The following is an 11,834-nucleotide window of genomic DNA, read 5'->3' on the forward strand; positions in this document are numbered from 1 at the left end:
TCCGAAGGCAACTTCTGTTCCACGGGTTGATTGCTCTCACTGTCAGAAAATTTCTCCTTATTTCCAGGTTGAATCTCTCCTGGCTCAGTTTCCCTCCGTTATTCCTTCTCTGGCCTTTGGGTGCTTTTGGAAAAGCTGCTAGGAAAATGTGTCCCATCACAGAAGAATACACAAGAGGACACAGAAGCCGTGATGAGAATTGGGGAGCTCTGCATGAGTCCATGTGAAAAGACTACAAGATCCCTGAAGGAAAAAAAGACCCTCATTTGATGCAGCCCTTAGTTCCTAGACGGTGGATGTCCAACCTTTAGTGACTTAAGACTTGTGGACTTCAATGCCCAGAGTTCCCCAGCCAGCTATGCTTAAAAGTTGCATTCTGTGAGTTGAAATCCACAAGTCTTAAAAGCTGGATACCCCCCTGTACTGGATGGGAAACCCCTTTAGCATTGAAAAGTATGCTTTAGATCCCCCCCCCCCCAATCTTATTTCTTTATAAACTTGCACCTTCTTGGCAAATGCTAAGTAAGGTTGGCTTGGTGGCAAGGTGCAGAATTCTCTTCTGGATTTCCTTTTCAGGGTGCACAGTGCGTAGAGGAATCCCCAGTGAGGGATCTTGCCATGTCTCCACTCTTGTACAACTTATATGGTGCTGGTTGAGGTTGGTGGCTACTTTGAAATAAACTCTTTACTCCATCTCCTCTCTCCCTCTCAGCCCCCACGTCCTCTCTTCTCCTTCAGCGCAGCTGCAAATAAAATCTGTTTCCTGTCATTATGATCTCGTTTGCTAGGAAACCAGCAACCAGCGTTCATTGTGTGATGTCACACTCGGTCCCCAGATAAAAGCATTGTGATGTTCTAGAACTCTTTCCTGAAGCTCCTGCTGGCTAGCCTCTCTCTTTGGGTTTTTTTTTAATAGACCTGCCGGCACTTTTCCCCGGCATGGTTCGTCAAACAGCATAATAATGGCGACCGCGGAAAGCTACCTGGGTGACCACAGGGAACTGGACACGGCTCATCCCACTGTGCAGACTCAGCCCGTTTCAGACGAAGATGAGGCGGGGCCTCCGGCGATTCCCCTCCCCTCCACCCCCATGCACGACAAAACCGCCGCCGGCGACTTTGCCCTGCGGTCGATGATAGAAGAGAATGCCTTCCAAGCGTTGAGCGATGGACCCTGGGTGAAGCGGCCCCGCCTGTCGCTCTGCGAGGAAGCCGGCCTGGAAGACAATGATTTCCTCTCGCTGACTTTCCCCAAGAAGCTCTGGAAGATCGTGGAGAGCGAGCAGTTCAAGTCTCTCTGGTGGGACGACGAGGGCAGCTGCGTGGTGATCGACGAGGAGCTGTTCAAGAAGGAGGTGCTGGAGCGCAAAGGGCCCATGCGCATCTTCGAGACGGACTGCATGAAAAGTTTCATCCGCCAGCTGAACCTCTACGGCTTTAGCAAGATGAGGCAGAACTTCCAGCGGTCGGCCTCCCTGGTCGAGTTTTTAGCGGAAGAAAAGGCCGCTTACGCGTTCAGCAAGGTAAGGCCGTCTGCCAAACCAGTTAACGGTGGTTCTACCTTGCTGGCTCCACCTCTTGTATCCACCACGCTGGGCTCATGCTGTCGTTTGCCACACTAGTAATGGAGGTTGCACCTCCTCCGCCACAATGGGCTTTTTGATCTTTTGCCAAACCAGTAACAGTAGCTCCACCTTCTGTATCCATCGCGCTGGGCTCATGCTGTCATTTGCCAAACCAATAACGGTGGTTCCACCCTCTTGTGTCCACACTCTGCTCGCGTCGTCTTTTGCCAAACCAGTAATGATGATTCTACTTCTTGGGTCCACCACGATGGGCTCAGGCCATCATTTGCCAAAGCAGTAATGATGGCTGCACCTTCTATATCCACCACTCTGGGCTCACATAATCTTTTGCCAACCCAGTAACGGTTCCACTTCTTGTAGCCACCAATCTGGGTTTAAGCCATCTTTTGCCAAACCAGTAACGGTGGTTTCACCTTCAGTATCCATGTTGGGCGCATGGCATCATTTGCCAAACCAGTAATGGTGGTTCCACTCTCTTGTGTCCACCACATTGGTCCCGCACCATCCCCTTCCTTCTCCCACGGGTACAGAATGCCAGCGGTTCCTGGCAAAAAGATTTGTCGTCATTGCGAGTGGACATGACTCAAAAACATCCAGTATATGCATGAAATTAATGGACAAAGGAACAAAATGTTCCCTGTTCCTCTCCTAAGAGCCATGCCCGTAAATGGAAGATTTGTTTCATCGAAGATGGGCAAGGTGCTAGCGGAATGATTGTTTGTTATGACCTACTAGATGTCTTGATTGTGGTTCAGTTCACACAAGGTGGGTGAGTAGATTGTGTGAACTCAGACATTTACAGCTTATTTCTAAAAGTAAAGCGACCTATGGCTTCATGGGCTGCATTATTCCAGCCTTGTCCCAGCTTCTGCCAACCTAGCAGTTTGAAAGCAGGTAAATAATACAAGTAGAAAAATAGGAACCACCTTTTATGGGAAGGTAACAGTGTTCTGTGCGCCTTCTGCATTGAGTCATACCTGCCACATGACCACGGAGACGTCTTCGGACAGCGCTGGCTCTTTGGCTTTGAAACAGAGATGAGCACCGCCCCCTAGAGTTGGGAACGACTAGCACATATGTGCGAGGAGAACCTTTACCTTTACCCTCGTTATCTATTCCTCCCCCTTCCCACAGCTTGTCCAGCCTCCGCTGTGGCATCCCCGAAGACGCCAAGAGAAGATGGCTCCAGGGATGACCGAAACTTTTAGTTATCTCGACTTTCCATTCCTCCTCAGAAGGTTAACTAACTCCCGTTTTTCCCCCCTGTCTCTAGCTCCAGTTCTACCATAACCCCAATTTTAAGAGAGGATGCCCTCACCTTCTTGCGAGGTGCAAGCGAAGAGTCGGAATCAAAAACATGCCGCCCGTTGCTTTCTCGCTAGAGGAAGATTTCGGCGAAATCTGTCTGAAGAGCAGGTCCGGAAGCCCAGAAGGTCCACCTTCTCTGGGATCTTCTTCCCGGGAAAACAGTTTCCTGACCACTTCTCCCAAAGATAAGATGCACAAACTTGGTCTTCGGAAGCCACCTGTGACCAAAGGCCTTGCTGGAACGGTAAGCCGCCTGAGAAGCGGGTTCGTGCCTTCTCCGACCCCTTTGAGGTCTTCGGATCAGGGTCCACCTGAAGACACTGAGAACAAGATCAACCAGCTGGCGCCTTTCCACTTGCCCCAGCACCCCAACCATGCTCGAGTCAACACCCACGAGATCGATTCTACCACCACCACGTCAGCTACCTCATTGTATCACGTCATACCTCCTGTCCCCAACAGCCCCTTTGCGCCAATGATGGGGCTGCCCGCCTTCCCAACCATGTATCCAGACTTATCCGCCATGCAAGCTCACTGGGCCAGCATCCTTCCCTTCTGCAACCCGTGGTTCTCCATGCCAATGATAGCGGCCGCTTCGGCTATTTCTATGTCCAGGTCTTCCCATCACCACCGAACTCCTTCATACCACCATTGTCCTAACTGCAACTGTACGTCCAACCCTCCGTCCGCTTCCAAAGGAGCCGGAGCCAAAACAGCAGACTATGCTGGGTACCATCGATAAAAAGGACTGGAGGATTTCTGGAGACGTTTTGCATCTACTTAAAATAAGGGAATCTATTCACGGCATGGGCTGAAGAATAAACTTTTGTTCTTCCTGTCTGGTTTACCTAGGTGAACTTCTTTGTATTTCTTTCATCACGGATAACACGGGAGGGATGTTTCCCCCCTCAAAAGTTTTCTTGTTCAAATGTATAGATCAGGGGTCGGCAACCTTAAACACTCAAAGAGCCACAAAGGTCCTAACCGGAAGCCCTTCCCCCCCATTCAATTCTGGAGCCGACCGGAAGTCCGGTCCCCCCACCATAGAGTCTCCTCCTAGCGCGGCCTCCTTTTTCCCCTACCTGTCCTAACCAAAAGCCCCATCAATTGTGGAGCTGACCGGCAACAGGGAGCCACAGCAGAGGGAGGGAAGAGCCACATGTGGCTCCAGAGCCATGGGTTGCCGACCCCTGGTATAGATTGAGGAGAAATACCTAGGGAAGGAATTGCATTGATTTGAATTAATACGTTTCCTACTTCTGTTGCCACGGCTTTAAAAAAAAAAGCTGCAGCCTAAACAAAAATCTTTTTTTTTTTGGTGGAAAATGAATTAAGGAGAGAAGGAATTTAGAACTAAGGAGAAATTTCCAGACAGACTGTTTGTCTGGTGTAGGTTTCCCTGCCTGAGCAGGGGGTTGGACTCGAAGACCTCCCAGGTCCCTTCCAACTCTGCTATTCTATTTGTATTCTATTCTGTTCATTTTAAACTTCTTGGTCTGTCGTCATTTTCAAGTTAGCCAATGGTGGTTAGGAACATCTGATGTAAGATAACTCTCAGACACCCAAGGGTTTTAAAAACCTGTAGACGAGATCGTTATGAATTTGACCGGCTATAAAATGTAGAGAATTGGCAGTGGCATCAGAACTTGGGAAGGCAAAAAGTGTGAAGGATGCTTGCAAAGGTCGATTCTGGGAACAATAGGTGACGTGTTATGGTGGGGGGATCACAATTACCTGTGTGTTGACCTTTGTTGGGGGACGTTGCCCTCCCAATTCTCAAGGTAAGTATTCTAGAGAATAAAATAAGTCTTTCTCAACCTTGGGTATTTGAAGACATGTGGACTTCAACTCCACATTCCCTGTGGCTGGGGAATTCGGGGTGATGATTGGGGAATTCTGGATGTTGAAGTCCACATGTCTTCAAATACCCAAGGTTGAGAAAAACTAAAACGTGACCACTTCTGAAGTTCTTACTACGAATCTTTTCAATCTACTGAGATCTGGGCTTTACATCACAAAGAAACAATCACCAGAACAGATGTAGACCTTAAGGTTATTATTATACACCTATTATTATAATGGTGTAATTCGATGCTTAAGGGACAGTGATTTGTTAAATGAAACCTTGGCTGAATTATGAGATTTTTTTTACTGTTGTGTCTAGATCTTGTTCACATTTTCTAAAAGGTGGGAAAAGAGTTTATTGAATCTGGTGAAGTACAAGACAGTTGAAATATAGGCAGTCAAAGCACCAACAGTGAATTCCTCAATACATTTTAATTTGCTATTGTGACCTCCCTGTGCAGTATTTATAAATTCTCAGCTTGGATCTCGGCTTAATCAAGTTTGAAGATCTGGTGAAGTCAAACAGGACAAGTTACTTATTGGTTGAAGTAGCGACTGATTTTAATAATGCTCATCTTGTTTCTTCTGTTCAGTTTAACTAGGGTTTTTCCCCCTTTTTAATTCAGCAAATTAATATTTTGAGGAGCCAGACGCACACTTTACTCTAAATGTATTTAAATTGGCTAAAACATCTAAAAGATTCTGAGTTTAGTTTGCTTTCCCTGAAACGCATCTTTCAATATTCATGGATGTTACAAAATGAAGCTTGCTTTCTTTAATAAAAGTGGTAGACAAAAATTGATATCAAGAATTGCAGGCTGTGAGCAAAGAGTATAATCCTAGCGAATATTTAGTTTGGATGAGAAGTCACCTCTGACACATTATTTATAAACTATGGGGCCATTCTCTAATTAACATTTGTCGCCTTCAAGAGACATGACTTCAACTTACTTTCATAATTTTTCAGCTACATATTACCAAACAGCAATTCATTTTATCAACAGTAAAAGTATTTGCTTTTACTTGACATGGTGCTAATAATATTAAATTTGGCAAAAAAAGAGAGATTCCTGTAGCAATATTGTGCTGATGATTTGAAACCTAAAATGTGGAATAATAAAATGCTTCAAAGCAGATGACTCAACCATTGTTATGAGAATGTAGGTTACTGGATAATGTATGCACGGAGGAAGAGAAAATATCTTTTGAAATAAAAAATACCGGTAAATAAATCGGTGCTTTTAATTAAATGAACCAGCTTTCTGGCATCTAAAGCTTTATTTTTTCAGAATTCCCTGGATACTGCATTTATTCCACATCCAATGATAAGGAATCACAGCCTAAATGCGCCATTAAATTTATTGTGATCTAAATTGAGAACCATTGTCCTGCTAAAATCCTTCACAAGCAGGAGAGCAAGTCCTAAGGAAGGGGGGGAAGTCAAATGATCATATTTACATTTGAATGGCTTAACTTGCTGAAACTTCATTTCTAGCTCACCAATTTGAAAGCTGCAGAGCACTGTAATTTAAGGCACTGGGGGGATATTTTAAAAGTGTGGATGCAGACTAATTTGTTCAGACTTGAAGAATTCCCTCTGCGTTGCCAAATTCTCCCATTGCTTTCAAGTGTTTACATAGACACTATAGAAGTGCAGATTAAAAACAGGACATGAAACCGCACAGAGAGAGAGAGGGAGGGAGGGAGGGAGGGAGGGAGAAAGAAAGAAAGAAAGAGTCTAAACGCCTAGTATTTTGAAGAATAGAATTCCATTAGATAAAAAAATAGTATACAAACAGCATTAATTCCATAAGTTTTGACGTTTCAAAAACATCAAAAAAGCACCACAAAGAACGTTCTTTCTGCGCCAACTCAGGAAGCTCAAACTGCCCAAGGAACTGCTGATTCAGATCTACAGAGGAAGGATTGAGTCTCTCATCTGCACCTCCAAAACTCTCTGGATTGGCTCGGCAACCCAACAAGACAGAGACAGATGTTCAGAGGAGAATCAGAACTGCAGAAAAAACAATGGCTACCAACCACCTTCAGTTAAGGACCCGTATACTGCACGAGTCAAAAAGAGGGCTGTGAAAATATCTACAGACCCCTCGCATCCCGGGCATAAATTGCTTCAACTCCTACTCTCAAAACGACGCTATAGAGCACTGCACACCAAGAGAACTAGACACAAGGACGGTTTTTTTCCCACCGCCATCTGCTAAACAACTAATTTCCTCCCCACTTTCAAACTATTCACTAAGTCTGCATTACTATTAATCTTCTCATCGTTCCTATCACCCATTTCCTCCCACTTATGGTTATATGACTGTAACTTTGTTGCTTGTATCTTTATGATTTATATTGTTTCCTAGTATGATTTGATTTGTACCCTATGGCTATCATTAAGTGTTGTACCTTATGATTCGTGATGAATGTATTTTGTTTTTTTATGTACACCGAGAGCCTCTGCACCCAAGCCAAGGATCATTAAATTTGGCAAAGAGAATCCTGTAGTAATGTCTATGGAGATTCTCCGCCATCCAGGTCATGGTTGTCCGAAAGGTGCTTTTTCAAGTCCAATGATGAGGAATCACAGTTCTGAATGTATAGTTAAATTTTCCGTGATTGAAACACTTGTTCCGTTCCATCTCATCGCAAGCAGAAGGAAAAATTTCAGCCAGATTCATCGGACTGGGATCAGATCTTCTGGGATGTCCACCTCCCAGATGTCCTTGTGTCCTCGGGCAGGAATGGCTCTCTGCAGCCATCTGGGGTTGGAAATCACCGTCAAGTATTTTCCTTCCAGATCCCGGAGAACAGCTTTGTTCTCCAACTGTAAAATGTCTTCAGGAGGCAAACGGTCAGCGCACTGAAAAGTCTCTCCGATGTCAATGAGGCCTGTATATAAAGACCCAAAGGCATGACTCAATTTTTTTTGAGATAATCAAGAAGATACTAAACAGTGCAGACATGGATAGATTGACATTGAAAATTAAGCAGAAAGAAGACACAGGATACCATCAATCATGGAATCTATTTTACCAGAAGTTGGAAAAAAAGAGTGGAGATTAAGAATATAATCAGGATTGTTAAGGAAATTGAATAATCCAGACAACACGATGTTTCTTAAGCACTAAGAAATATAATTAATAAAACTATCAATAAAATTTAAGTAAATAAAAAAGACAGAAGTCCCCAACCCCTGGTCTTTAGGAGAGCCCCACTCTGCATTGTTCTGACCCGGCCTTCGCAGAAGCAAGAAACAGACTCCCCGCAAAGCAAACCCCCGCTTTATTTGCACCTTGGGAATTAACTGCATTCACCATCAGAAAGTGCAGGCAAGAGTCCTGGGAGGAGTTAACTGAAACCATAGTCCTTAGCTCGTTATGAGAAATGCAAGGCTGCAAATTAAGTCAGTTCAAACAGAGAAATAGACAAACCTCAGTTCTGTCAAGGCAGTCTTTGTTGCACGAAACACGATGAGCAAAATCTCCAGAAATACGAACTGTTGTCTCCTACGACAACCACTCCCCTTTCCTTCTATATATTCCCCAGCCAGGGAGGGGCCATTCAGCATCCACATGTGCTTTGCTTCCCAAGTCTACTCCTTGTCCTCCGTTGTTCCCCTTTCCTAACAGCTCTGCGTATGCATGCATCTGGAACAGGCCCCAGCGGTTCTTCCTCCTCCCTCATACCAGCCTCCAAAGGCAGCTGCCTCTCCGGTGGCTGGGAAATGCCGGACGGCCCTGGCTCTATCTCAGTGCCTGACGCTGAGCATCCATCGGAGCCTTCCCCAGGCCCCAGAACTGGCCCAGGTTCTTTCCCACCCTCCTCCTCATCTGAGCCTGCCACCAGTTCCGCTGGCAGCTGGTAGGCAGCAACACCCAGCACGCCAACAACCGGGCCACGCAAACAAGCAAAGCCCCATCCGTGGGATGCAGGCAGTGCACAAAGCCACACTCCAGTCCACAGGAAAATCTCTCTCCACGGAACCGGTTCTTGGTGCCCAGACGTTTGGGGGCCTGCTGGCTTAAGAAACAGGTCTCCTTTGGACTTACCAGCGATCACCCCTCGGCCAAATTTCTCCCCCTCCGCTAAGAGATGGTCAAGCTGAGCCGAAGTCCAGCCGAGTCTGTTCAAGAGAAGGTCTCTCCAGCTGTCATCTTCCCAGTCTCTGAAAGCGATGTGGACAGCAAGGGTCCCATCTTGGTGGTCGGCCAACAGCGGCCGCCAGCGGCTCTCGAGGGTCTTGACGTTGTTTAATACCAGCCCGGCGTACGGTTGTCGAAAGGAGAGGCAGGCAAACTTCATTCTCCTGCGGGGTTTATATTCTCCCGGATCCTATCATCTGCTACACGCACCCAAATGAGAATAAAATGAGAATTAAGTAGCAATAGCCATAGCGCTTAGACTTATATACTGCTTCACAGCCTTCTCTAAGGGGTTTGCAGAGTCAGCCTATCGCCCCCAACAATCTGGGTCCTCATTTGACCCACCGCGGAAGGATAGAAGGCTGAGTCAACCTTGAACCAGTGAGAATCGAACCCCTGGCAGTGGGCAGAGTTCTAAATAAGATAGTTTAGATACTAACAAGGCAATCAAAGACAATGTAAATCGTAAAGATACAAGCAACAAAGTTGTAGTCATGTAGAAGGTGATGGGTAATAACCCCAAAACCAAAAACATTAAAATCAATTGGATGTCCAGCACGGTTGTAACTTTTTTTTTCTTGGATACGCTGATCACTTTGTGGAGGCCAATAAGTGGTTTCCTTTGCAAATAAAACCCATCCCTTATTAGATTGCATTTTTCTGCATTGAAATGCCCCTGGCTCCATTTCCAATTCAATTCAATTCAATTTATTAGATTTGTTAGCCGCTCCCTCTCCACGAAGGGACTCGGGGCGGTGTACAATAAATAAAAACACATATTCCAATTTTTTTAGCAATCTGACCCTTTCCGCTTCTGCATGCCAGGCCCAACCCAGCATAAATACAACTCGGGACACCGAATCTGCAAAGGAGACCTAGGAAGCCACACGGCTGCACACATTCAAGTAAAGCACAAAAGATAAAAAGAGTTTTACAATTCGCTTGCTCTGTTTCACTCAGCCCTCCAGTATCCGAAATCTTTACCAGCTTGGGGGGGGGGGGGGGGAGAACTTTGCAACCTCCCACAGATCTCTTGGGGGGTCCTTCCCTGATGGGGAAAAATGCAATGCTTCAGTCCGTGCAACAGGCAAAAAAAAATGCCATGGGGGGGGGGCGGCAGAAAAAGGAAAAGATTTGCATTGTTGCCTTTTGCAAAGAAAGAGGCTCGAAGGGCCAGAAGAAGCTTTGAAGCAACCCGTCCCGTTTGCTTGGGATTCCAGGGGGGCTTGGAGAGGAGAGGGGCTGGTCTGCACCTCCCCACCCAGAGGCAGTCTACCTTGGAAGGAAGCCCAGAAGAGACCTTCCCGTCCTCCTCGTCCTGCAGGCGGGCTCCAGCTGCAAGAGAACTACAACTCCCAGAGGCCTTTGCGCCGCAGGACGTCGGCCAGGCATGCCGGGAGTTGGAGTTCGCAAGGTCCGCCGGGCGACCCACCTGTTCTCCCAGCCTGGCCCTTCGGGGAGCGTGGTTGTTGCGCCAGGTGGAGGAGGATGGGACTTGTCGTCCCAGGGAGGGAGGCACGCAAGCAGGCTGAGGAAGCAGAAGGGGGCCCCTCCCCTCCCCCTCCTTCCAGCAATCTGCCTATGGAAGGGAAAGCAAGCACAACGCCAGCCCTGCAATGTAGACCATGTTGGGGGGGAGGCTTGGAAAGGCTTTGCTCGCCCCCCTTCCTGCAAACAGCTTTAAAAAAAATGGACATCTATTTATTTATATGCTCCCAGTATTATTTTTCCAAATAACTAAAGGCAACGAATATATCTAACATATATCTTCCTCCTCCTATTCTCCCCCCACTACAACAACCCTGTGAGGTGTGTTGGGCTGAGAGAGAAGGAGCAGCTCAAGGTCCCCCAGGTATCTTTCATCCCTAAGGCAGAACTAGAACTCCCGGCCACCCACTGCCTAGGCTGTTAGCTGTTCCTCTGCCTCACTGCTGTCTAGCTCCGTAGGCAGCGTAGGCAGCTGATCACTGCCAGACGGCCTCGGCCCCCTCTCTGCCTCCGACGCAGAGCCCTCCTCAGAGCCTTCCCCAGCCTTTGCCCATGCTCCTCCCCAGCCTCCTCACTCTCCGACTCTGCTGCCAGCTCTGCTGGCCTCTGATGCCCACAAGACTCCCCTGGTTCCGTGCAAACGAAGAAGGAATAATTTCTCTTGCTCCTGCAGAATTCAAAGCAAATTATTACAGCTTCCGAGGCTGTTAGCAATATATTTAGACTGAAGCAGCGGCAAGGAAACTACACTGAAAACAAACACTGCGTGTTTTTACTTACGTTCAACTAAGTGAGCGATTAAAAGTGAAACAGTGAAATAAATTGAGCTTGGCAACCAACCAAATACTAAAATATGCCTCAGGCAGCCACAGCAAAAGATTTCATGTTTCTCTCTCTCTCTCTTTCTCTCTCTTTTCCACCCTTCTTTTCTTTCCTTTTTATTTTTTTTAACTTTGTTAGATTGCATTTCCAGTGGAAGATGTATTTATTTATTTATTTTTCTGCAAACGGGTATCATTCAGAACTCAGATATTAAGTATTTTTGACATTCTTTTCAAAAGGGATTTTGATATTATCAGGGGATCAGTTGTGCAAAAGTAGTGTGAAGACCCTACTTACCTTGAAAGGACGAATTGCTCTCCATCACCTATGGACAGAAGCGGTGGTCTTTGCACTTGCTCTGAGGATGGGGACGATTGTATTTTGATGAAGGGCTTTTCGGGAAGGGAAAAGATTGCTTGGTTTTGTGCCATGAGGCCAGTGTTAGCCGTCTAGATTTTTTTCCCCCCAATCTCCACTAGGTTGGTCCTTCAGGCCTTCCAATGGCGTCCCCATCACCACTCTGATGGAGCCCATCCACCTTGTCTCCCCCCCACTCATCTCCTTCTCTTTCTCCTCCTCTTCCTCCTCCTCTCCCTCCTCCTCCCTTCTTCTTTCCCTCCTCCCCCTCCCTTCT

General features: G+C 46.6%; 2 protein-coding genes across 6 annotated transcripts; one reads left to right on the forward strand and one right to left on the reverse strand.

Moving 5' to 3' along the window:
* Nucleotides 1-721: 721 nt before the first annotated feature.
* LOC309397819 (heat shock transcription factor, Y-linked-like) lies at nucleotides 722-3,831 on the forward strand. The gene is made up of 2 exons (XM_081964177.1): nucleotides 722-1,523; nucleotides 2,860-3,831. The coding sequence occupies exons 1-2, from the start codon at nucleotides 963-965 to the stop codon at nucleotides 3,634-3,636; spliced, it is 1,338 nt and encodes a 445-aa protein (XP_081820303.1). The 5' UTR covers nucleotides 722-962; the 3' UTR covers nucleotides 3,637-3,831.
* Nucleotides 3,832-4,224: 393 nt separating this feature from the next.
* Nucleotides 4,225-10,222, reverse strand: LOC309397906 (protein EOLA1-like). Of its 5 annotated transcripts, none has more exons than XM_081964335.1 (3): nucleotides 10,191-10,222; nucleotides 8,798-9,090; nucleotides 4,225-7,637 (listed from the first exon to the last, which is right to left on the reverse strand). In XM_081964335.1, the coding sequence occupies exons 2-3, from the start codon at nucleotides 9,048-9,050 to the stop codon at nucleotides 7,423-7,425; spliced, it is 468 nt and encodes a 155-aa protein (XP_081820461.1). In that variant the 5' UTR covers nucleotides 9,051-9,090; nucleotides 10,191-10,222; the 3' UTR covers nucleotides 4,225-7,422. The 5 variants fall into 5 exon arrangements, with proteins under 5 accessions (XP_081820461.1, XP_081820462.1, XP_081820463.1 ...); XM_081964336.1 differs by having other exon boundaries at nucleotides 10,167-10,217; XM_081964337.1 differs by having other exon boundaries at nucleotides 8,798-9,087; nucleotides 10,191-10,212.
* Between the last annotated feature and the right edge of the window lie 1,612 nt (nucleotides 10,223-11,834).

Source organism: Natrix helvetica, assembly GCF_964273705.1.
Source record: "Natrix helvetica genome assembly, chromosome: 11".
Classification (NCBI taxonomy): Eukaryota; Metazoa; Chordata; class Lepidosauria; order Squamata; family Natricidae; genus Natrix; species Natrix helvetica.